The 24455-nt window shown below is 44.3% G+C and overlaps 1 protein-coding gene across 2 annotated transcripts; it reads right to left on the reverse strand.

Moving 5' to 3' along the window:
• LOC110499462 (Usher syndrome type-1G protein homolog) lies at nucleotides 1-23067 on the reverse strand. Of its 2 annotated transcripts, XR_005038004.1 has the most exons (6): nucleotides 22786-23067; nucleotides 8406-8631; nucleotides 5748-5978; nucleotides 5311-5472; nucleotides 2470-3374; nucleotides 1-997 (listed from the first exon to the last, which is right to left on the reverse strand). XR_005038004.1 is itself a non-coding variant. In XM_021576598.2 (5 exons), the coding sequence occupies exons 1-5, from the start codon at nucleotides 22977-22979 to the stop codon at nucleotides 2616-2618; spliced, it is 1572 nt and encodes a 523-aa protein (XP_021432273.2). In that variant the 5' UTR covers nucleotides 22980-23067; the 3' UTR covers nucleotides 1555-2615. The 2 variants fall into 2 exon arrangements, 1 of the variants encoding a protein (XP_021432273.2); XM_021576598.2 differs by lacking the exon at nucleotides 1-997 and having other exon boundaries at nucleotides 1555-3374.
• Nucleotides 23068-24455: the final 1388 nt, after the last annotated feature.

Consider the following 24455-nt stretch of genomic DNA (forward strand, 5'->3'; position numbering starts at 1 on the left):
AATTTGGGACACATTTATGTCATTGTAAAATAAGAATGTGTTCTTAACTGACTTGTCTAGTTAAATAAAGGTTAAATAAACATAAAAAATAAATATAACAGAGTTGAATCCTTTTTATATTCTGTGTCAAGGACATGGTTTTCATCTGAGCTAACTATTATACATACCAAAGTAACAAAACTGGACAGTAATGTCTGGAATAAACAATAAACAAAACATTTTCTATTAATAAATAATAAATACGGAAATAACATTACACGTTTGCACAAATATATAGACAAAAAACATGATCAAATGCTCAGTTGCAAATGAATTGACAGTATTCCATATGGGAAACATGTGAGTGTGTTTGTTCCGTGCCAATGACAGTAAGTAAGTAGGCACCGTCCTACAGCACACCCAGCCCTGCCAGACCATCTGGGTGTGTAATTAAAGACGCCCTCTCATGCACGGCACAAGGACCCTAGGGACTCTACCAGACCCCAGTGTAATGTTCTCTGTGTCCCCAGCCAGGGAGTGCTGTCCCTGGGGAGAGGCGTTAGTCAGGCAGGACCACAGCTCTGTGTGGATAATCCTAACACCATCTCAGGACTCCATGACCTAGAGCTGATAGTGAGGACCACAGCTCTCCATGGACTAGAGCTGATAGGCAGGACCACAGCTCTCCATGGACTAGAGCTGATAGTCAGGACCACAGCTCTCCATGGACTAGAGCTGATAGGCAGGACCACCGCTCTCCATGGACTAGAGCTGATAGGCAGGACCACAGCTCTCCATGGACTAGAGCTGCTAGGCAGGACCACAGCTCTCCATGGACTAGAGCTGCTAGGCAGGACCACAGCTTTCCATGGACTAGAGCTGCTAGGCAGGACCACAGCTCTCCATGGACTAGAGCTGCTAGGCAGGACCACAGCTCTCCATGGACTAGAGCTGCTAGGCAGACAGGACTCTGTGTGTCATTCAATAGGAAGTATCCAGATGTCACCATGTCATCTCTCTGTGGATGAACAAAACAAAATACATACAATGTGATCTCTGTTCTAGAAATTGACTTTTTATATAGAGGGAATAAACGTTACTAATCGTCTGCATGTATTTCAATCCCAGGTGTTTTACTATAGCACTCCACTAGATGGCCCTATTTATCTATCAGCTACAAACTGGCCCTATTTATCTATCTGTCAGCTACAAACTGCCCCTATTTATCTATCTATCAGCTACAAACTGGCCCTGTTTATCTATCTATCAGCTACAAACTGCCCCTATTTATCTATCAGCTACAAACTAGCCCTATTTATCTATCTGCTACAAACTGGCCCTATTTATCTATCAGCTACAAACTGGCCATATTTATCTATCAGCTACAAACTGGCCCTATTTATCTATCTATCAGCTACAAACTAGCCCTATTTATCTATCAGCTACAAACTGGCCCTATTTATCTATCAGCTACAAACTGGCCCTATTTATCTATCAGCTACAAACTGGCCCTATTTATCTATCAGCTACAAACTGGCCCTATTTATCTATCAGCTACAAATTGGCCCTATTTATCTATCAGCTACAAACTGGCCCTATTTATCTATCAGCTACAAACTGGCCCTATTTATCCATCAGCTACAAACTGGCCCTATTCATCTATCAGCTACAAACTGGCCCTATTTATCTATCAGCTACAAACTGGCCCTATTTATCTATCTATCAGCTACAAACTGGCCCTATTTATCTATCTATCAGCTACAAACTGGCCCTATTTATCTATCTATCAGCTACAAACTGGCCCTATTTATCTATCAGCTACAAACTGGCCCTATTTATCTATCAGCTACAAACTGGCCCTATTTATCTATCTATCAGCTACAAACTGGCCCTATTTATCTACCTATCAGCTACAAACTGGCCCTATTTATCTATCAGCTACAAACTGGCCCTATTTATCTATCAGCTACAAACTGGCCCTATTTATCTATCAGCTACAAACTGGCCCTATTTATCTATCTATCAGCTACAAACTGGCCCTATTTATCTATCAGCTACAAACTGGCCCTATTTATCTATCAGCTACAAACTGGCCCTATTTATCTATCAGCTACAAACTGGCCCTATTTATCTATCAGCTACAAACTGGCCCTATTTATCTATCAGCTACAAACTGGCCCTATTTATCTATCTATCAGCTACAAACTGGCCCTATTTATCTATCAGCTACAAACTGGCCCTATTTATCTATCTATCAGCTACAAACTGGCCATATTTATCTATCAGCGACAAACTGGCCCTATTTATCTATCAGCTACAAACTGTCCCTATTTATCTATCAGCTACAAACTGTCCCTGTGTATTTATCAGACACAAACTGTCCCTATTTATCTATCAGCTACAAACTGGCCCTATTTATCTATCAGCTACAAACTGATCCTATTTATCTATTAGCTACAAACACATAGGAAGAAAGTATGTTGTACTGACCCTCTCAGTGTCCTTGCTCAATGTCCTTGCTCAGTGTCCTTGCTCAGTGTCCTTGATTCCTTCTGCTGTTTGAGCCATGATTAACAAAGTAACGTGCTTTGCCTGTCATTGACTTCATGTAGTAATTTGTACAGTAATACTGACCGTCAGAGCTCAGTGTCCTTGATGCCCTCTGGTTCCTCCAGGGTGTCCAGCCGTCTCCTACAAGCCTTTAGCAGCCTCTTCCTGGGTCCCAGTGGGATGTGTATGGAGGTCAGGTCCTGGTCTGAGCAGAGCAACAGAGCTTGGAGGTCAATCTTCTCCCTCCTGAAAATGGGCATGAACTCCCCCAGGCTCTGGGAGGCAAGAAACGTCTCCAGGCGTCCACTCTCAGGCTCCAGCTCCTCGTCCAGGCCCACGTCAGTCTCCTCCCAAGGCAGCTCCTCGTCCAGGCCCACGTCAGCCTCCTCCCAGGGCAGCTCCTGCAGGTTCCTCTCCTGGAGGCTCAGGGCGCTCATGATGCTGTCTATCTTTATTGCATCATCCAGGCTGGGCTGGCGCCGGGGGAGACGGCCACGGAGGCGGACGTTAGGGGCACGGCCCACCGGCTCTGAGCCAGCCACGGAATCCTCGTCCCGGGCTCCAATGCCGAAGAGGCCATCGGAGACGTAGTTCCGTCGGAACACCATGGTTCCAAGACCGGGCCGGGTGAAAAGGGAGTCACGGCCCGAGTCAGTGCTGATCTCGGAGTAGGCGGCCTCGTGGAGAACCGGGTCACTGATGGCACGGGAGAGGTGGAAGATGGTGTCGGCACGTTCATCGTCATCATAGTGGTCGTTGTCATGGTGATCGTGGTTGTTGCCGTGGTGAGGGAACATGTCCCGGATGTTGAGGCGCGAGTGGTCCTTAGAGTTGGCGTAAGTGCCCTGTTGAAGGAACATTAATGAAGAGAAACCATTTTCATGGAAATAACCAAGGAGGTTTCAGCACTAAGCCTGTGGGAAATGTAATGGAAATAACCAAGGAGGATTCAGCACTAAGCCTGTGGGAAATGTAATGGAAATAACCAAGGAGGATTCAGCACTAAGCCTGTGGGAAATGTAATGGAAATAACCAAGGAGGATTCAGCACTAAGCCCGTGGGAAAGGTATTGGAAATAACCCAGGTATCAGCACTAAACTTGTGGGAAATGTAATGTAAATAACCCAGGTTTCAGCACTCAGCCTGTGGGAAATGTAATGGAAATAACCCAGGTTTCAGCACTAAGCCTGTGGGAAATGTAATGGAAATAACCCAGGAGGTTTCAGCACTAAGCCTGTGGGAAATCTAATGGAAATAACCAAGGAGGTTTCAGCACTAAGCCTGTGGGAAATCTAATGGAAATAACCAAGGAGGTTTCAGCACTAAGCCTGTGGGAAATGTATTGGAAATAACCCAGGAGGTTTCAGCACTAAGCCTGTGGGAAATGTAATGGAAATAACCAAGGAGGATTCAGCACTAAGCCTGTGGGAAATGTAATGGAAATAACCAAGGAGGATTCAGCACTAAGCCTGTGGGAAATGTAATGGAAATTGCCCAGGTTTCAGCACTAAGCCTGTGGGAAATGTAATGGAAATAACCAAGGAGGATTCAGCACTAGGCCTGTGGGAAATGTAATGGAAATAACCAAGGAGGATTCAGCACTAAGCCTGTGGGAAATGTATTGGAAATAACCAAGGAGGATTCAGCACTAGGCCTGTGGGAAATGTAATGGAAATAACCAAGGAGGATTCAGCACTAAGCCTGTGGGAAATGTAATGGAAATAACCCAGGAGGATTCAGCACTAGGCCTGTGGGAAATGTAATGGAAATAACCAAGGAGGATTCAGCACTAGGCCTGTGGGAAATGTAATGGAAATAACCAAGGAGGATTCAGCACTAAGCCTGTGGGAAATGTAATGGAAATAACCAAGGAGGATTCAGCACTAAGCCTGTGGGAAATGTAATGGAAATAACCCAGGAGGATTCAGCACTAAGCCTGTGGGAAATGTAATGGAAATAACCAAGGAGGATTCAGCACTAGGCCTGTGGGAAATGTAATGGAAATAACCAAGGAGGATTCAGCACTAAGCCTGTGGGAAATGTATTGGAAATAACCAAGGAGGATTCAGCACTAAGCCTGTGGGAAATGTATTGGAAATAACCAAGGAGGATTCAGCACTAGGCCTGTGGGAAATGTAATGGAAATAACCAAGGAGGATTCAGCACTAAGCCTGTGGGAAATGTAATGGAAATAACCCAGGAGGATTCAGCACTAAGCCCGTGGGAAATGTAATGGAAATTACTCAGGTTTCAGCACTAAACCTGTGGGAAATGTAATGGAAATTACCCAGGTATCAGCACTAAGCCTGTGGGAAATGTAATGGAAATAACCCAGGATTCAGCACTAAGCCTGTGGGAAATGTAATGTAAATAACCCAGGTTTCAGCACTAAGCCTGTGGGAAATGTAATGGAAATAACCAAGGTTTCAGCACTAAACCTGTGGGAAATGTAATGGAAATTACCCAGGTATCAGCACTAAGCCTGTGGGAAATGTAATGGAAATAACCCAGGATTCAGCACTAAGCCTGTGGGAAATGTAATGTAAATAACCCAGGTTTCAGCACTAAGCCTGTGGGAAATGTAATGGAAATTACCCAGGATTCAGCACTAAGCCTGTGGGAAATGTAATGTAAATAACCCAGGTTTCAGCACTAAGCCTGTGGGAAATGTAATGGGTTTGGAAGAATAGAGTGCGTTTATTTTCTAAAGCTAACTTTCCGTTAGTTAGAGCCAACTGTTTTGGATGTTGTGTCTTTACATACAGGAGCTACTTGTTCTACCTGCTTTAGGAACATGACGTCCTGGCCAAGCTGAAGGCCAGACAGCGAGCGAACACTCTTCCTCCCATCCTCGTAGATCTTAAAGGTGCCGTCCACCTGTTTCTTCTTCTCTAGCTTCTTGTGAATCTTGGTCCTCCCCTTGGCTGTGGAGTGTACAGTGGCCTGTATAGATTGAAAAGATCGAAATGTGGACTCAGGAGAGGACATTAAACAGATAATTTACTAAATGTAAAGCAAGGCAAAGTTTAACATATGAAAAAGGACAATGATCAATAGCTGAAATTTCTTGAGCTTAGTCCTTAACTTATTTATCAGGGAACGTAAAAACAATATAAAATTATTTATTCAAACTGCCGTTGACTATCAAAATAATATCAAATGCATTCATGAGAAATTGACAGCGAAGTAGCAGGGAAGAAATGCTTTTGACCTCTGACCTGTGAGTATGGCATGTTGGAAGTGACAGTGTTGAACTGAGGAAGATTGCGGCTTAGCGTGCTGCTGCTGTTATAACTAGAGAAACTCATGGCGTCTGAGTTATCCGACCTGACGCTCTCCTTCAGGAACTTTCTCTCCAGCCGCTGGTGGTGTTTCTGCTGCATCTTCACACAGTCCTTTATCCTCCTTTCTGCCGCGCGGAAGGCTCTGTCTTTCAGCTTCTCCACCAGCTTGTAGAAGAGGTAGATCTATTTATTCACTATTTAAATATCACATATACACCATTGCAGTTTAGGCTATACAATTCAAACGGATTATACAAATCATTAAGAACAATCTTTCCATGACATAGACTGACCCAGGTGAATCCAGGTGAAAGCTATGATCCCTTATCGATGTCACTTGTTAAATCCACTTCAATCAGTGTAGATGAAGGGAAGGAGACGGGTTAAAGAAGGATGTTTAAACCTTGAGACATGGATTTGGTATATGTGCCATTCAGAGGTTGAATAGGCAAGGAAAAATACTTCAGTGCTTTTGAACGGGGTAGGCGACAGGCGCGCCGGTTTGAGTTTGCAACTCAATATTAGGAAGTTGTTCCTAATTAGTATTATATTTTTTAAACTTTTATTTAACTGACTTGCCTAGTTAAGAACACATTCTTATGTACAATGACGGCCTACTAAAATGCAAAAGGCCTCATTTGGGATTAAAAATAAATAAATAAAATACAGGACAAAACACACATCACGACAAGAGAGACAGCACAACACTACATAAAGAGAGACAGTACAACACTACATAGAGAGAGACACCACAAAACTACATAAAGAGAGACAGTACAACACTACATAAAGAGAGACACCACAACACTACATAGAGAGAGACACCACAACACTACATAAAGAGAGACACCACAACACTACATAGAGAGAGACACCACAACACTACATAAAGAGAGACACCACAACACTACATAAAGAGAGACACCACAACACTACATAAAGAGAGACACCACAACACTACATAAAGAGAGACAGTACAACACTACATAAAGAGAGACACCACAACACTACATAAAGAGAGACAACACAACACTACATAAAGAGAGACACCACAACACTACATAAAGAGAGACACCACAACACTACATAAAGAGAGACCTGAGACAACACTACATAAAGAGAGACAGTACAACACTACATAAAGAGAGACAGTACAACACTACATAAAGAGAGACAGTACAACACTACATAAAGAGAGACAGTACAACACTACATAAAGAGAGACACCACAACACTACATAAAGAGAGACACCACAACACTACATAAAGAGAGACACCACAACACTACATAAAGAGAGACCTGAGACAACACTACATAAAGAGAGACAGTACAACACTACATAAAGAGAGACAGTACAACACTACATAAAGAGAGACAGTACAACACTACATAAAGAGAGACAGTACAACACTACATAAAGAGAGACAGTACAACACTACATAAAGAGAGACAGTACAACACTACATAAAGAGAGACACCACAACACTACATAAAGAGAGACAGTACAACACTACATAAAGAGAGACACCACAACACTACATAAAGAGAGACACCACAACACTACATAAAGAGAGACCTGAGACAACACTACATAAAGAGAGACAGTACAACACTACATAAAGAGAGACAGTACAACACTACATAAAGAGAGACACCACAACACTACATAAAGAGAGACACCACAACACTACATATAGAGAGACACCCCAACACTATATAAAGAGAGACACCACAACACTACATAAAGAGAGACACCACAACACTACATAAAGAGAGACACCACAACACTACATAAAGAGAGACAGTACAACACTACATAGAAAGAGACACCACAACACTACATAGAAAGAGACAACACAACACTACATAAAGAGAGACACCACAACACTACATAAAGAGAGACACCACAACACTACATAAAGAGAGACACCACAACACTACATAAAGAGAGACCTAAGACAACAACATAGCATGGTAGCAACACAACATGGCAGCAGCACAAAATATGATACAAATATTATTTGGCACAGACAACAGCACAAAGGGGCAAGAAGGTAGAGACAACAATACATCACGCAAAGCAGCCACAACTGTCAGTAAGAGAGTCCATGAATGAGTCTTTGAATGAAGAGAGACTGAGATAAAGTGACCCAGGGATGTGTGTACTCTGTGGACTTTCGACAGAATGTGACTGGCAGAACAGGTGTATAACAAATATAATTTAAACAATAACTGAAATATAAATCAAATACAAATATTTTTTTTCAAATACAAGTATGATGGTAAAATATATTTTTTTTTACAACCTACTGGTATACAATTGGTATTTCTATTTTTATTTGGATCCCCCATTAGCTGTTGCAAAAGCAGCAGCTACTTTTCCTGGGGTCCACATTGAATATGACAAATGACATAATACAGAACATTAATAGACAAGAATAGCTCAAGGACAGAACTGCATACATTTAAAAAAAATGATATGTAGGCTATATGTGCCAATGGTCGTTCAGTAGTCTCAGTAAAGTTTCTTCCTGTGATCAGGTCAAAATTCATCAGATGACTGTTCCTTGTCATTGCTCCGGATACCTCACCTTGGGGTTGAGGACAGACTGCTTGGCGGCGATGGAGTCCAGGTATCGGACACAGTCCATGTGGCTCTTGGTGGCGGCCATGTCGAGGGGCGTGTGGTAGTCGTTGTCCAGGCACCACACGTTGGCACCGAACGATACCAGGAAGGACAGGCAGCTGTGGTGGCCGTTGGCGGCGGCCAGATGGAGCGGAGTGTTGCCCCAAATATCACACTTGTCAGGGTCACCTCTGGGAGGAGGGAGAGGAGGAGGAGAAGGAACAAACGGATTAAAAAGACACAGTACATAATAAAACTCAGGCCTTTTACCGCTGCTTCAGCATTGGCCATCAATTACAGATGTTAACATATACTTTCCTACATCCAGATTTACTTCTGGACAACAACAACAAAATCACACTCGATTTCCATCCAGGAATAGACTTAATCTGGTTCCGGGAAACTGAGCCATGGTGTGTGTACGTACTGTATGTATGTGTGTGACACCCGATAATGACATGATAATGACTGACTTTGACCCAATAATGACCTGATAATGTCCTGATCATGACCTGATAGCGACCCGATAATGCCAAGGACCTGATAATGACCCGATAATGACCTGATAATGACACGATAATGACCTGGTAACGATCATGTCATTAACATGATCATGACATGATAATGACCCGATAATGACCCAATAAGGACTCTGTAAATCGACAGGTTTACAGAACAGAGAAAAATGAACCCACCTCTGCTTAGCTATGCCTATATCATCTTTCACAATAAATTCAGGAAGTAAGATGACCCAATTGGGTGACCTCATGTCGTACCGCTGACTACCATTTCTACTGTGCTGACTACAGAACATGACTCTGCAACTTATACCTATACTTATACTTATACCTTTAAATAAATACAAAGTTACATATATACCCTCAAACAGTGAGGGATCTTTTGATGAAAAGGCGCAAACTTTACACAACACAAGGATGTCATGGCATGACAGTTACATATCACTTCCTGCTTTGCGTGTCAGAGCCCCTCCCCTTTCCTGTGTTGCCCTCACCCATCCGGCCCAGCGTGGCTGTGGTGTGATTAATAATTGAGGTGGTGCAGGTGAAACATTACAGCGATGTTAACATGTATTATTCAACATATGGACTGAGAATCTTTTCTCTCACAGACACCCAGAGAAGCTGTGACCCCAGAGAGCCGCAAGGTCAACACCTGGGCCATGTTCAGTTGCCAAATGTTGTCGAACATTGCAGATAGAAATGCCACGAAAAGAGCCGTTGTGATTCATTATTCTACAAGTCAGAGAGAGGCATGTTTGTTCTACATAACATATTTCTATCTGAACATTCCAAAATGTTGTGTCCTGATGAACGCTGGCTGTTCTTCATACACTTGACCCTGATTTCTACTTCCTGCATGTCTGTACAAATTGAACATTCATGCATTTACAGGTTCAATGTACATCGTCATCATCATCAATATGCATTGTCATCAATGTGCATCGTCATCATCACAATCAATGTGCATCAAAGAGATCTGAGTATCAACAGGACAGCCAAGAGATCTGACTATCAACGGGACAACCAAGAGATCTGACTATCAACGGGACAACCAAGAGATCTGACTATCAACGGGACAGCCCAGAGATCTGACTATCAACAGGACAACCAAGAGATCTGACTATCAACGGGACAACCAAGAGATCTGACTATCAACGGGACAACCAAGAGATCTGACTATCAATGGGACAGCCCAGAGATCCGACTATCAACAGGACAACCAAGAGATCTGACTATCAACGGGACAACTAAGAGATCTGAGTATCAACAGGACAGCCAAGAGATCTGACTATCAACGGGACAGCCCAGAGATCTGACTATCAACGGGACAACCAAGAGATCTGTCTATCAATGGGACAACCAAGAGATCTGACTATCAACGGGACAACCAAGAGATCTGACTCAACAGTAAGCCAACCCTACTACCCGACAATGTGGCCCAGTTAAAGACCAAAACAACTGGGGTTGATACGTAAACAAAGCCTCATAACTTTCTTGTTTTCATGTATCATTTATTTGAAAATAGGCTACAGCTTCTGATTTCCAAATCTGCTCGCTCAATCTCTAACAGGAAATAGTAATAGGACACTATTATGTCCCCCAGTCAGAGCATCTCCATTCAGTGTATGAAATATGTTCCCCAGTCAGAGCATCTCCATTCAGTGTATGAAATATGTCCCCCAGTCAGAGCATCTCCATTCAGTGTATGAAATATGTCCCCCAGTCAGAGCATCTCCATTCAGTGTATGAAATATATTCCCCAGTCAGAGCATCTCCATTCAGTGTATGAAATATGTTCCCCAGTCAGAGCATCTCCATTCAGTGTATGAAATATGTTCCCCAGTCAGAGCATCTATATCCAGTGTATGAAATATGTCCCCCAGTCAGAGCATCTATATCCAGTGTATGAAATATGTCCCCCAGTCAGAGCATCTATATCCAGTGTATGAAATATGTTCCCCAGTCAGAGCATCTATATCCAGTGTATGAAATATGTTCCCCAGTCAGAGCATCTCCATTCAGTGTATGAAATATGATCCCCAGTTAGAGCATCTATATTCAGTGTATGAAATATGTTCCCCAGTCAGAGCATCTATATCCAGTGTATGAAATATGTTCCCCAGTCAGAGCATCTATATTCAGTGTATGAAATATGTTCCCCAGTCAGAGCATCTATATTCAGTGTATGAAATATGTTCCCCAGTCAGAGCATCTATATCCAGTGTATGAAATATGTCCCCCAGTCAGAGCATCTATATCCAGTGTATGAAATATGTTCCCCAGTCAGAGCATCTATATCCAGTGTATGAAATATGTCCCCCAGTCAGAGCATCTATATTCAGTGTATGAAATATGTTCCCCAGTCAGAGCATCTATATCCAGTGTATGAAATATGTTCCCCAGTCAGAGCATCTATATTCAGTGTATGAAATATGTTCCCCAGTCAGAGCATCTATATCCAGTGTATGAAATATGTTCCCCAGTCAGAGCATCTATATTCAGTGTATGAAATATGTTCCCCAGTCAGAGCATCTATATCCAGTGTATGAAATATGTCCCCCAGTCAGAGCATCTATATCCAGTGTATGAAATATGTTCCCCAGTCAGAGCATCTATATTCAGTGTATGAAATATGTTCCCCAGTCAGAGCATCTATATCCAGTGTATGAAATATGTTCCCCAGTCAGAGCATCTATATCCAGTGTATGAAATATGTTCCCCAGTTAGAGCATCTATATCCAGTGTATGAAATATGTTCCCCAGTTAGAGCATCTATATCCAGTGTATGAAATATGTTCCCCAGTCAGAGCATCTCCATTCAGTGTATGAAATATGTTCCCCAGTCAGAGCATCTCCATTCAGTGTATGAAATATGTTCCCCAGTCAGAGCATCTCCATCCAGTGTATGAAATATGTTCCCCAGTTAGAGCATCTCCATTCAGTGTATGAAATATGTTCCCCAGTCAGAGCATCTATATCCAGTGTATGAAATATGTTCCCCAGTCAGAGCATCTATATCCAGTGTATGAAATATGTTCCCCAGTCAGAGCATCTATATCCAGTGTATGAAATATGTTCCCCAGTCAGAGCATCTATATCCAGTGTATGAAATATGTTCCCCAGTTAGAGCATCTCCATTCAGTGTATGAAATATGTTCCCCAGTCAGAGCATCTATATCCAGTGTATGAAATATGTTCCCCAGTTAGAGCATCTATATCCAGTGTATGAAATATGTTCCCCAGTTAGAGCATCTATATCCAGTGTATGAAATATGTTCCCCAGTCAGAGCATCTATATCCAGTGTATGAAATATATTCCCCAGTCAGAGCATCTCCATCCAGTGTATGAAATATATTCCCCAGTCAGAGCATCTATATTCAGTGCCATTTAGTCCAAGATCATGTCTAATAGTTCTGGGAAACCATCCTATATGTTCAGCCCCATTCTTTTCCTTGTACCTTTTAGATACGGCATAGAAAGAGGCCTGTATAACGCAGAGAAGAAGTAGGAGCAGATCAGCATTGCTAAGGTCCGGTAGTATGCAAGCTCCTCCTAATCTTCTAGCAGGCCTTCTGATATCCACCACAGCTCTGGGCCTGTCCATCCTTATCTCAGCCACCACCAGCCTGGGCCTGTCCATCCCTATCTCAGCCACCACCAGCCTGGGCCTGTCCATCCTTATCTCAGCCACCACCAGCCTGGGCCTGTCCATCCTTATCTCAGCCACCACCAGCCTGGGCCTGTCCATCCTTATCTCAGCCACCACCAGCCTGCGCCTGTCCATCCCTATCTCAGCCACCGCCAGCCTGGGCCTGTCCATCCCTATCTCAGCCACCAAGAGCCTGGGCCTGTCCATCCCTATCTCAGCCACCGCCAGCCTGGGCCTGTCCATCCTTATCTCAGCCACCACCAGCCTGGGCCTGTCCATCCCTATCTCAGCCACCACCAGCCTGGGCCTGTCCATCCTTATCTCAGCCACCACCAGCCTGGGCCTGTCCATCCTTATCTCAGCCACCACCGGCCTGGGCCTGTCCATCCTTATCTCAGCCACCACCGGCCTGGGCCTGTCCATCCTTATCTCAGCCACCACCAGCCTGGGCCTGTCCATCCTTATCTCAGCCACCACCAGCCTGGGCCTGTCCATCCTTATCTCAGCCACCACCAGCCTGGGCCTGTGCTGCAGCATCAATGCCCCGGGACTGTTGTTAGAGGATCTGTCTGTCCTATTAGTCCTATCCCTCACACTGACCTTTCCTCTACAGCCAAAATCTACGCTGTTAATATCCAATTTACACATCTGACACTGCTGCTTCTTTCAGGCATCAATATCTACTGCTCTCTCCACACTTAATTACCATCATGCCTTATAAACCTGTCACTAAGGTCTTGACATATCCCTGTAGTATTGACCCTACCCTCCTACTCTCTTCTTCCCCCTACCCTCCTCTGATCTCTGTCTACCCTCCTCTTGTCCTCTCCCCCTACCCTCCTCTTGTCCTCTCTCTCTCTCTCTCTCTCTCTCTCTATACCCTCCTCTTCTGCCCTATCTCGCTCTCTGTACCCTCCCTCTCTACCCTCCTCTTCTGCCCTCTCTCCCTACCCTCCTCCTCCTGTCCTCTCCCCCCTGTCCTCTCTCCCTACCCTCCTCTTGTCCCATCTCCCCTTACCCTCCTCCTCTCTTCTACTCTGGTTCTTCTGGGTGCTGTCTCCACCATAGTGGGTTGTCAAAAGGCTCTCTAAATAGGCGTTATAGCCCTTCCATCCACACCTGCTTGCCCAGCACTTAAACCTTCCACAAAAGAGAGGTATTTTTACCTATACTGTCTGTACACATGCACAAAGGAGCTTCGGTAGCTCAAAGAGTAGCTGACTTATCAAACGATAATATAGCCTTACTCCTAAATCCCGCGTCCCTCTTGTTTCCCATTGGAAGTCAGAAAGCACCATTGCTAGACTGCTGAGGGTGTATTCTGACAGTACCGGACCTTCTGACTGGGAGATGTATATTAAAACAATTTTTTTAACCTTTGTTTAACTAGGCAAGTCAGTTAAAAACAAATTATTATTTACAACGACGGCCTACCCCGGAGAAACCCTAATGACACTGGGCCAATTGTGCACTGCCCTATGGGACTTCCAATCACGGCCGGTTGTGATACAGCCTGGAATTGAACCAGGGTCTGTAGTGACGCCTCTAGCACTGAGATGCAAGATGGCGCCGGAGAACAAGGCTGACGTTTTACGTATTTCTAACCAAATGTGTTTTTTTGTTTGTTTCTTTGCGTTGTTTGCGTTTCCTTTGTGGTGTTTTTTACTTATTGTATATAATGTTGCTGCATCTCTTATGACTTCTGGGCATTAGAACTGTGATTGCTCACCACGGACTGGCAGAATCCAATTTTTCCTTTAACGAGTCCGACGAGCCTGACGTGAATGACATACTGCTCTCCCGGGAACAGGCCCAGACTACCGTCATTTGCGTGAAGAGAAGATGGAGTAAAAGGGGCCAGAGGGCGGGCTGCCTTCTGAGAATTCAAAGGCAATCTAATAAATCCCCTTTTCTTCCATTCGGCTAGCAAACGCGCAATCTTTGGAAAATAAATTGATGTCCTACGCGGAAGATTGGTAGTTTAATGGGACATTAAAAATTGTGATATCTTAAGCTTCACGGAGTCGTGGCTGAACAATGACATTATCAACATACAGCTGGCTGGTTATACGCTGTATAAGTAGGACAGAACAGCAGCATCTGGTAAGACAAGGGGCGGTGGACTATGTATTTTTGTAAATAACAGCTGGTGCATGATGTCTAAGGAAGTCTCAAGGTTGTGCGTATCTCATGATAAGCTAAAGACCACACTATCTACCTAGAGAGTTTTCAGCTGTATTTTTCGTAGCTGTCCACATACCACCACAGACTGATGCTGGCAATAAGAGCGCACTCAATGAGCTGTATTCCGCCAGAAGCAAACAGGAAAACGTTGACCCAGAGGTCGGTGCTCCTAGTATCCGGGGACATTAACCCAGGGAAACTTAAATCTGTCTTACCAAACTTCTATCAGCATGTTAAATGTGCAACCAGATGGAAAAAAAACTCTGGACCATCTTTACTCCACACACAGAGACACATACAAAACTCTAACCTCGCCCTCTATTTGGCAAATCTGACCATAATTCTATCATTCGGATTCCTGCTTACAAAAATGAAAGCAGGAAGCAGGAAGCACCAGTGACTCGAACAATGAAAAAGTGGTCAGATGAAGCGGATGCTAAGCTACAGGACTGTTTTGCTAACACAGGCTGGAATATGTTCCGGGATTCCGCCAATAGCATTGAAGAGGACACCACATCAGTCATTGGCTTCATCAATAAGCGCATCGATGAGGTCGTCCCCACAGTGACTGTATGAACATACCCCAACCAGAAGCCATGGATTACAGGCAACATCCGCACTGGGCTAAAGGCTAGAGTTGCCGCTTTCAAGGAGCGGGACTCTAACCCGGAAGCTTATAATAAATCCCGCTATCCCCTCCGACGAACCATCAAACAGGACTAAGATTGAACAGTACTACACCAGCTCTGACGCTCATCGGATGTGGCAGGGCTTGCAAATCATTATGGAATACAAAGAGAAGCACAGCCGAAAGCTGCCCAGTAACACGAGCCTACCAGGCGAGCTAAACTACTTCTATGCTTGCTTGGAGGTAAATAACACTGAAATGCATGAGTGCACCAGCTGTTCTGGAAGACTGTGTGATTGCGCTCTCCGCAGCCAATGTAAGTAAGACCTTTAGACAGGTCAACATTCACAAGGCAGCAGAGCCAGACAGATTACCAGGAATGTGTACTGCGAGCATGCGTTGACCAACTGGCAAGTGTCTTCACTGACATTTTCAACCTCTCCCTGTCCAAGTCTGTAACACCAACATGTTTTAAGCAGACAACCATAGTATCTGTGCCAAAGAACACTAAGGTAACCTGCCTAAATGACTACCGAACCGTAGCATTCTGTAGCCATGAAGTGCTTTGAAAGGTTGGTCATGGCTCACATCAACACAATTATCCCAGAAACCCTAGACCCACTCCAATTTGCATACCACCCTAACAGATCCACAGATGATGAAATCTCTATTGCACTCAACACTGCCCTTTCCCACCTGGACAAATGTAACACCTATGTGAGAATGCTATTAATTGACTACAGCTCAGAGTTCAACAACATAGTGCCCTCAAAGCTCATCAATAAACTAAGGACCCTGGGACTAAACACCTCCCTCTGCAACTGGATCCTGGACTTCCTGACGGGCCGCCCCCAGGTGGTAAAGGTAGGTAACAACACAACCGCCACACTGATCCTCAACACAAGGACCCCTCAAGGGTGCATGCTCAATCCTGTCCTGTACTCCCCGTTCACTGATGACACAACAGTGGTAGGCCTGATCACCGACAACGACGAGACAGCCTATAGGGATGAGGGTAGAGCCCTGGCTGTGTGGTGCCAGGACAACAACCTCTCCCTCAGCGTGATCAAGACAAAGGAGATGATTGTGTACTAGAGGAAAAAGAGGACCGAGCACGCCACCATTGTCATTGATGGGGCTGCAGTAGAGCAGGTTGAGCGCTTCAAGTTCCTTGGTGTCACCAACAAGCAGCATACCACCCTGAATACCACTGCTGGCTTGCTTCTGAAGCTAAGCAGGGTTGGTCCTGGTCAGTCCCTGGATGGGAGACCAGATGCTGCTGGAAGTGGTGTTGGAGGGCCAGTAGGAGGCACTCTTTCCTCTGGTCTAAAAAATATCCCAATACCCCAGGCCAGTGATTGGGGACACTGCCCTGCGATGGCACTTATCGTAAGAGTTGGGGTATTAACCCCGGTGTCCTGGCTAAATTCCCAATCTGGCCCTCAAACCATCACGGTCACCTAATAATCCCCAGTTTACAATTGGCTCATTCATCCCCCTCCTCTCCCCTATAACTATTCCCCAGGTCGTTGCTACAAATGACAATGTGTTCTCAGTCAACTTACCTGGTAAAATAACAGATAAATAAATAAATAAAAAAACAAGCACACCAAGACAGTTGTGACAAACCTATTCCCCCTCAGGAGACTGAAAAGATTTGGCATGGGTCCTCAGATACTCTAAAGGCTCTACAGTTGTATGGCAACTGCTCAGCCTCTGACCGCAAGGCACTACAGAGGGTAGTGCATACGGCCCAGTACATCACTGGGGCCAAGCATCCTGCCAACCAGGACCTCTACACCAGGCGGTCTTAGAGGAAGGCCCTAAAAATTGTCAAAGACTCCAGCCACCCTAGTCATATACTGTTCTCTCTGCTACCGCATGGCAAGTGGTACCGGAGTGCCAAGTCTAGGTCCAAGAGGCTTCTACCCCCAAGCCATAAGACTCCTGAACATCTAATCAAATGGAAACCCAGACTATCTGCAGTGACCCCCCTCTTTTACACCACTGCTACTCTCTGGTGTTATCATCTATGTATAATCACTTTAATAACTCTACAGTGGCTTGTGAAAGTATTCACCCCCTGGCATTAAAATATATTTTTGGGAGGTTTGAGGTCGACCGATTATGATTTTTCAACGCCGATACCGATACCGATTATTGGAGGACCAAAAAAAAAAAAACGATGCCGATTAATCGGACGATTTTTTATATTTATTTGTAATAATGACAATTACAACAATACTGAATGAACACTTATTTTAACTTAATATAATACATCAATAAAATCAATTTAGCCTCAAATAAATAATGAAACATGTTCAATTTGGTTTAAATAATGCAAAAACAAAGAGTTGGAGAAGAAAGTTAAAGTGCAATATGTGCCATGTAAAATAGCTAATGTTTAAGTTCCTTGCACAGAACATGAGAACATATGAAAGCTGGTGGTTCCTTTTAACATGAGACTTCAATATTCCAAGGTAAGAGGTTTTAGGTTGTAGTTAATATAGTATTTATAGGACTATTTCTCTCTATACCATTTGTATTTCATATACCTTTGACTATTGGATGTTCTTATAGGCACTTTAGTATTGCCAGTGTAACAGTATAGCTTCCGTCCCTCTCCTCGCCCCTACCTGGGCTCAAACCAGGAACACATCGACAACAGCCACCCTTGAAGCATCGTTACCCATCGCGCCACAAAAGCCACGGCCCTTGCAGAATAAGGGGAACAACTACTCCAAGTCTCAGAGCGAGTGACGTCACCGATTGAAACGCTATTAGCGCTCAATTATAACATAATAACACACAGAAATATGAGCCTTTGGTCATTAATATGGTCGAATCCGGAAACTATCATTTTCGAAAACAAAACGTTTATTATTTCAGTGAAATACGGAACCGTTCCGTATTTTATCTAACAGGTGGCATCCATAAGTCTAAATATTGCTGTTAAATTGTACAACCTTCAATGTTATGTCATAATTATGTCATAATTACGTAACATTCTGGCAAATTAGTTCGCAACGAGCCAGGCGGCCCAAACTGTTACATATACCATGACTCTGCGTTCAATGAACGCAAGAGAAGTGACACAATTTCACCTGATTAATATTTTTTTTTAATCGGCCAAATCGGTGTCCAAAAATACAGATTTTGGATTGTTATGAAAACTTGAAATTGGCCATTCCGATTAATCGGTCGACCTCTAGCTTGTATCCCAACATACCTACCACTTTGAAGATGCAAAATATTTTTAAGAAAAAAAAACTGAAAACTTGAGTGTGCATAACTATTCACCCCCCCCCACCCCCTCCCCCACGCCCCCAAAGTCAATACTTTGTAGAGCCACCTTTTGCAGCAATTACAGTTGAAAGTCTCTTGAGGTCTGCCTCTATAAGCTTGGCACATCTAACCCCTGGGAATTTTTCCCATTCTTCAAGGCAAAACGGCTCCAGCTTCTTCAAGTTGGATGGGTTCCGCTGGTGTAGAGCAGTCTTTAAGTCATAGAACAGTTTCTCAATTGGATTGAGGTCTGGGCTTTGACTCAGCCATTCCAAGACATTTAAATGTTTCCCCTTAAACCGCTTGAGTGTTGCTTTGGAAGTATGCTAAGGGTCATTGTCCTGCTGGAAGGTGAACCTCCGCCCCAGTCTCAAATCTCTGGAAGACTGAAACAGGTTTCCCTCAAGAATTTCCCTATATTTAGCGCCATCCATCATTCCTTCAATTCTGACAATTTTCCCAGTCCTGCCGATGAAAAACATCCCCACAGCATGATGCTGCCACCACCATGGGATGATGTTCTCTGGGTGATGAGATGTGTTCGGTTTCCACCAGACATAGCGTTTTCCTTGATGGCCAAAAAGCTCAATTTTAGTCTCATCTGAACAGAGTACCTTCTTCCGTACGTTTGAAGAGTCTCCCACATGCCTTTTGGTGAACACCAAACGTGTTTGCTTATTTTTGTCTTTAAACAATGGCTTTTTTCTGGCCAATCTTCCGTAAAGCCCAGCTCTGTGGAGTGTACGACCTAAAGTGATCCCATGAACAGAGACTCCAATATCCGCTGTGGAGCTTTGCAGCCCCTGCAGGGTTATCTTTGGTCTCTTTGTTGCCTCTCTGATTAATGAGTTTTGGTGGGCGGCTCTCTCTTGGCAGATTTGTTGTGGTGCCATATTCTTGCAATTTTTAATAATGGATGTAATGGTGCTCCGTGGGATGTTCAAAGTTTTGGATATTTTTTTATAACCCAACCCTGATCTGTAGTTCTCCACAACGTTGTCCCTGACCTGTTTGGAGAGCTCCTTGGTCTTCATGGTGCCGCTTGCTTGGTGATGCCACTTACTTAGTGGTGTTGCAGACTCTGGGTGTAACGGTCGTCCTATGAAGGAGAGGACCAAAGTGCAGCGTGGTAAGTGTTCGTCTTGATTTTTAGTATGAATAGTGAACACTGAAACTAAAACAATAAAACGACAAAAGAACAGTCCTGAACGGAGAAATAAAACACAGAACAGAAAATAAACACCCACGAAACACAAGTGGGAAAATACTACCTAAGTATGATTCTCAATCAGAGACAACGAACGACACCTGCCTCTGATTGAGAACCATACCAGGCCAAACGCAAACACAACATAGAAAACGGAACATAGACAACCCACTCAATTCACACCCTGACCATACTAAAACAAAGACATAAATAAAATAACTAAAGTCAGAACGTGACAGTACCCCCCCCCCCCCCCCCCAAAGGTGTGGACTCTGGCCGCAAAACCTAAACCTATAGGGGGAGGGGTCGGTTTCTGTCCACAGTGGCGGCTCTGGCGCGGGACGTGGACCCCACTCCACCATAGTCCTTCTCCGCCTCTTTACCTGCCTCCATGGCCTCTTTAACGCAGCGACCCTGGGGACCCAAGCCACGGGTCCCGAATGGACGGGAGATTCCGGCAGCACCGGGTGGACGGGAGATTCCAGCAGCACTGGACAGGCGGGAAACTCCAGTAGTTCTGGAGTGAAGGGCGATTCTGGCAGTTCCTGGCTGACGGACGGCTCTGGCAGCTCCTTGCTGACTGACGGCTCTGGCAGCTCCTGGCTGACTGACGGCTCTGGCAGCTCCTGGCTGCCGGGCGACTCTGGCAGCTCAGGGCAGACGGGCGACTCTGGCAGCTCAGGACAGACGGGAGACTCTCACAGCACTGAGCAGGCGGGAGCACCTGTAGGAAGGAGATGGAGAGACAGCCTGCGGGGGGCTGCCACCGGAGGGCTGGTGCGTGGAGGTGGCACCGGATAGACCGGACCGTGAAGGCGCATTGGAGCTCTCGAGCACCGAGCCTGCCCAACCTTACCTGGTTGAATGCTCCCCGTAGCCAGGCCAGTGCGGCGAGGTGGAATAGCCCGCACTGGGCTGTGCTGGCAAACCGGGGACACCATGCGTAAGGCTGGTGCCATGTACCCCGGCCCGAGAAGATGCACTGGAGACCAGATGTGCTGAGCCGGCTTCATGGCACCTGGCTCGATGCCCACTCTAGCCCGGCCGATACGAGGCGCTGCTATGTATCGCACCGGGCTATGCCTGCGCATAGACAACCCACTCAGAACATGACACTGGGGCCTTTCAGATATATACTGGGATCATGTGACTGATCATGTGACACTTAGATTGCACACAGATGGACTTTATTTAACTAATAATGTGACTTCTGAAGGTAATTGGTTGCACCAGATATTATTTAGGGGCTTCATAGCAAAGGGGGTGAATACATAAGCATGCACCACTTTCAGTTTTTATGAATTTTTTAAACAAGTAATTATTTTAATTTCACTTCACCAATTTGGACTATTTTGTGTGCGTCCATTACATGAAATCCAAATAAAAATCTATTTAAATTACAGGTTTTAACGCAACAAAATAGGAAAAACGCCAAGGGGGATGAATACTTTTGCAAGGCACTGGCGAACTTACCCGCAGGCTAACAATGTGGTGGAGGAGTGGGCCCTTTCAAAAGTCAGTCTGAATGAAAACAAGCATCTCATGTAATTGAGCTGATGTTTATTACCTCTGATTCAGAGGGGCTGGTTTAAATGCGGAAGACACATTTCAGTTGAATACATTCAGTTGTACAACTGACTAGGTATCCCCCTTTCCCTTTCCACTGCTACTTCCATAGAGGTGTGTGTGTGTGTGTGTGTGTACACGCTTGCACGCGTGCATAAGTATTCACGCAGCACGGTTGTGCATTGGTGTCTGAGAGAGTATTGGTTAGCAGGCCATCCTTCTGTCAGTGACATTTGCCTTTGATTAGGCTTGTTAAAATGGAAACACAGAGGTGTCCATCACATTAACAGCCCTGTTGGAAGGGGTGAGGAGGGTCAAACTAGCAGACATAAATCACGAGCTGGCACTAAAGTGGCCGTTTGAATGTAAATGTTGTTCCTAGACAGTAATCTGAACCAGTTGACTGAAGGTTTTAGTGATCTTCTGCAGTTCAATGCCAGGATAGCGTGTTGGATTCCTGGACCAGCCATAAGTAAATATACAGAGCAAGTATTCAGACACCTTGATTTTTTCCACATTTTGTTACGTAAAAAAATGGACAGGACAACAACCCTAAGCACACAGCCAAGACAACACAGGAGTGGCTTCGGGACAAGTCTCTGAATGTCCTTGAGTGGTCCAGCCAAAGCCCGGACTTAACCCCGATCTCTGGAGAGAACCTGACTTAGCTTGAGAGGATCTGCAGAGAAGAATGGAAGAAACTCCCCAAATACAGGTGCGCCAAGCTTGTAGCTTCATTCCCGAGAAGACTCAAGGCTGTATTCATTGCCAAAGGTGCTTCAACAAAGTACTGAGTAAAGGCTCTGAATACTTATGTAAATGTGATATTTCAGTTTTTTATTTGTAATACATTTGCAAACATTTATAAAAACCTGCTTTTGATTTGTAATTATGGGGTATTATGTGTAGATTGATGAGGGTGAAAAACTAATTAATCCATTTTAGATTAAAGCTGTAACGTAACTAAATGTGGAAAAGGTCAAGGGGTCTGACTACTTTCCGATTGCACTGTATATAAACATATACATATTTACATGTCTCTGGTCTAGGCTATATTGCTCTGACTCTGCCCTTTCAGATGGAAGGAAGTGAGAAGATACTGTGCATAAATTGCAAACTTGCCTTTGCGCACGCTGCACTGACATGCGACAATGCTCCTCCACACCTGTTTGTTGATACTTCAACTGGTAGGCCGATTTGCAATCGGGACACCTGAGCTATTTTTAAAATGAGTTGCCTTGTTACTTCCTCGCAAGAGAAGCTATAGGCTTTATCGGCTGCTTAGGAAAGGTAACGAAGCTTACCCTCTTCCCACAACGAGTCGGAGCGCATCAAGGTTGCCGTGGTACGCAGCCCATAACGTCGGTGTCATTCCGTCTTCATCGGGCGCGTTGAGCTGCTTCCGAGTGGCCTCTCTGAGTAGGTCCAGGTAGCCATCCCGGGCTGCCCGGTGGTACTTGTCGTTCATAGTGCCTACGGCTCTGATAGCCTGGCTCATGGTCAGTTATTTGGCATCTAGGTGTGCTAAGAGCTTTCCCTCCGAGGGGGCAAGTTTGTACAAGACGCTCAGTGTTCTGTTGGGTCGTAGGTTGATGCTTCCCTCAGGAAGGAGGCAGGGACTACAGAGAGAAGCCAGAGCGGTTGCCAGGGGGACACATCAGACGGTTGTCAAACAGGGAGGGGTTCAGAGAAGTTGACAGCCTTAATCCTGTGCAGATCATGGAGATGTCACTGTAATCATTTGTTTTAGTTTTAACCTTAGTTAGCTAATGAATTGTGAATGCATTTTTTATCCATTAACAGTATTCAATTCTGAATAGTAGCCTAACAATTTCAATTAGGCCCGGCTAATTTTACTGAATCAATTAGTAATGTCATTATTCATTATTCATTATTGCATTTTAATAACATGTGCCACTGTACAGTAGATTACTAGCTCAGAACACGGAAACGATTCAACAGTAGCCTGACGAGTATGCTTTTATGACTTTAGTATCAGATTATTTGAGTTCTTATCTCCTGCTACATCTAGGTAATATCTAGGTAACAACATATTCTGAAGTCAGTGAATGGTGCCGGCTGTGTTCAAACAAGCAGTAACAGGCACTGACATTTTTCCTTTGGTATACACAACCACACGTTGGACAAACATTTCTCCAAAACCCACACAGACTCTACGTATCCTTTGGAGACAAGCTCGCACATGACGGAGTTGACAACATTCTTTGAATAATTGCATTGCAAACAACAAAGAATCCAAAGAACTGTCTTTTAAAAATGTGTGTTAGAATATAACACTTTTGAACCCATGTTTGGTATCGATCTGGAATTTGTTCTCTGATGGGAACTTTGATGCCTTTTAAATGGATGTACTGTGTGATGTGTAATATATCTCTGTGATAATTTGTCTGTTCAGAGTGAATCAGACCACTCCGGTCGGTCATCAGATCAAGGTGTGACCCGCTCCTAGCGAATGTTGGTTGGTATGATTTAATTGGCCGTGTTGCTCAGATTTGGTCTGTGATTGGTCAACAACTGATTTGAAATACAAACGATTATAAAAGGAACGATTTACTTTTGTTCCGTCTCTTCTTGCTTCTTCAATGGTTCCTGCCCTGTTGTGCTGAGACACACACACACACACACGCACACACACACACACACACACACACACACACACACACACACACACACACAAACGCACACACACACACACACACACACACACACACACACATACACACATACACACATACACACACATACACACACACATACACATATACACACACACACACATATACACACACACTCTCTCTCTTTTCTCTCTCTCTCTCTCTCAAATGTCAATTTAAGGGGCTTTATTGGCACAGGAAACACATGTTTACATTGCCAAAGCAAGTGAAATAGATAATAAACAAAAGTGAAATAAACAATAAAAAAAATGAACACTACAAGAGTGATTAATGGTGAC

Source organism: Oncorhynchus mykiss, chromosome 20 (assembly GCF_013265735.2).
Source record: "Oncorhynchus mykiss isolate Arlee chromosome 20, USDA_OmykA_1.1, whole genome shotgun sequence".
NCBI lineage: Eukaryota > Metazoa > Chordata > Actinopteri > Salmoniformes > Salmonidae > Oncorhynchus > Oncorhynchus mykiss.

Excerpts from the sequence above, each read along its gene's own strand:
- LOC110499462 (XM_021576598.2), bottom strand. The coding sequence starts at position 22,979 with ATGAGCCAGGCTATCAGAGCCGTAGGCACTATGAACGACAAGTACCAC. Across the intron at positions 5,473-5,747 it reads CCAACATGCCATACTCACAG|GCCACTGTACACTCCACAGC; the intron begins GTCAGAGGTCAA and ends CAATCTATACAG. Across the intron at positions 3,375-5,310 it reads ACGTCATGTTCCTAAAGCAG|GGCACTTACGCCAACTCTAA; the intron begins GTAGAACAAGTA and ends TTCCTTCAACAG.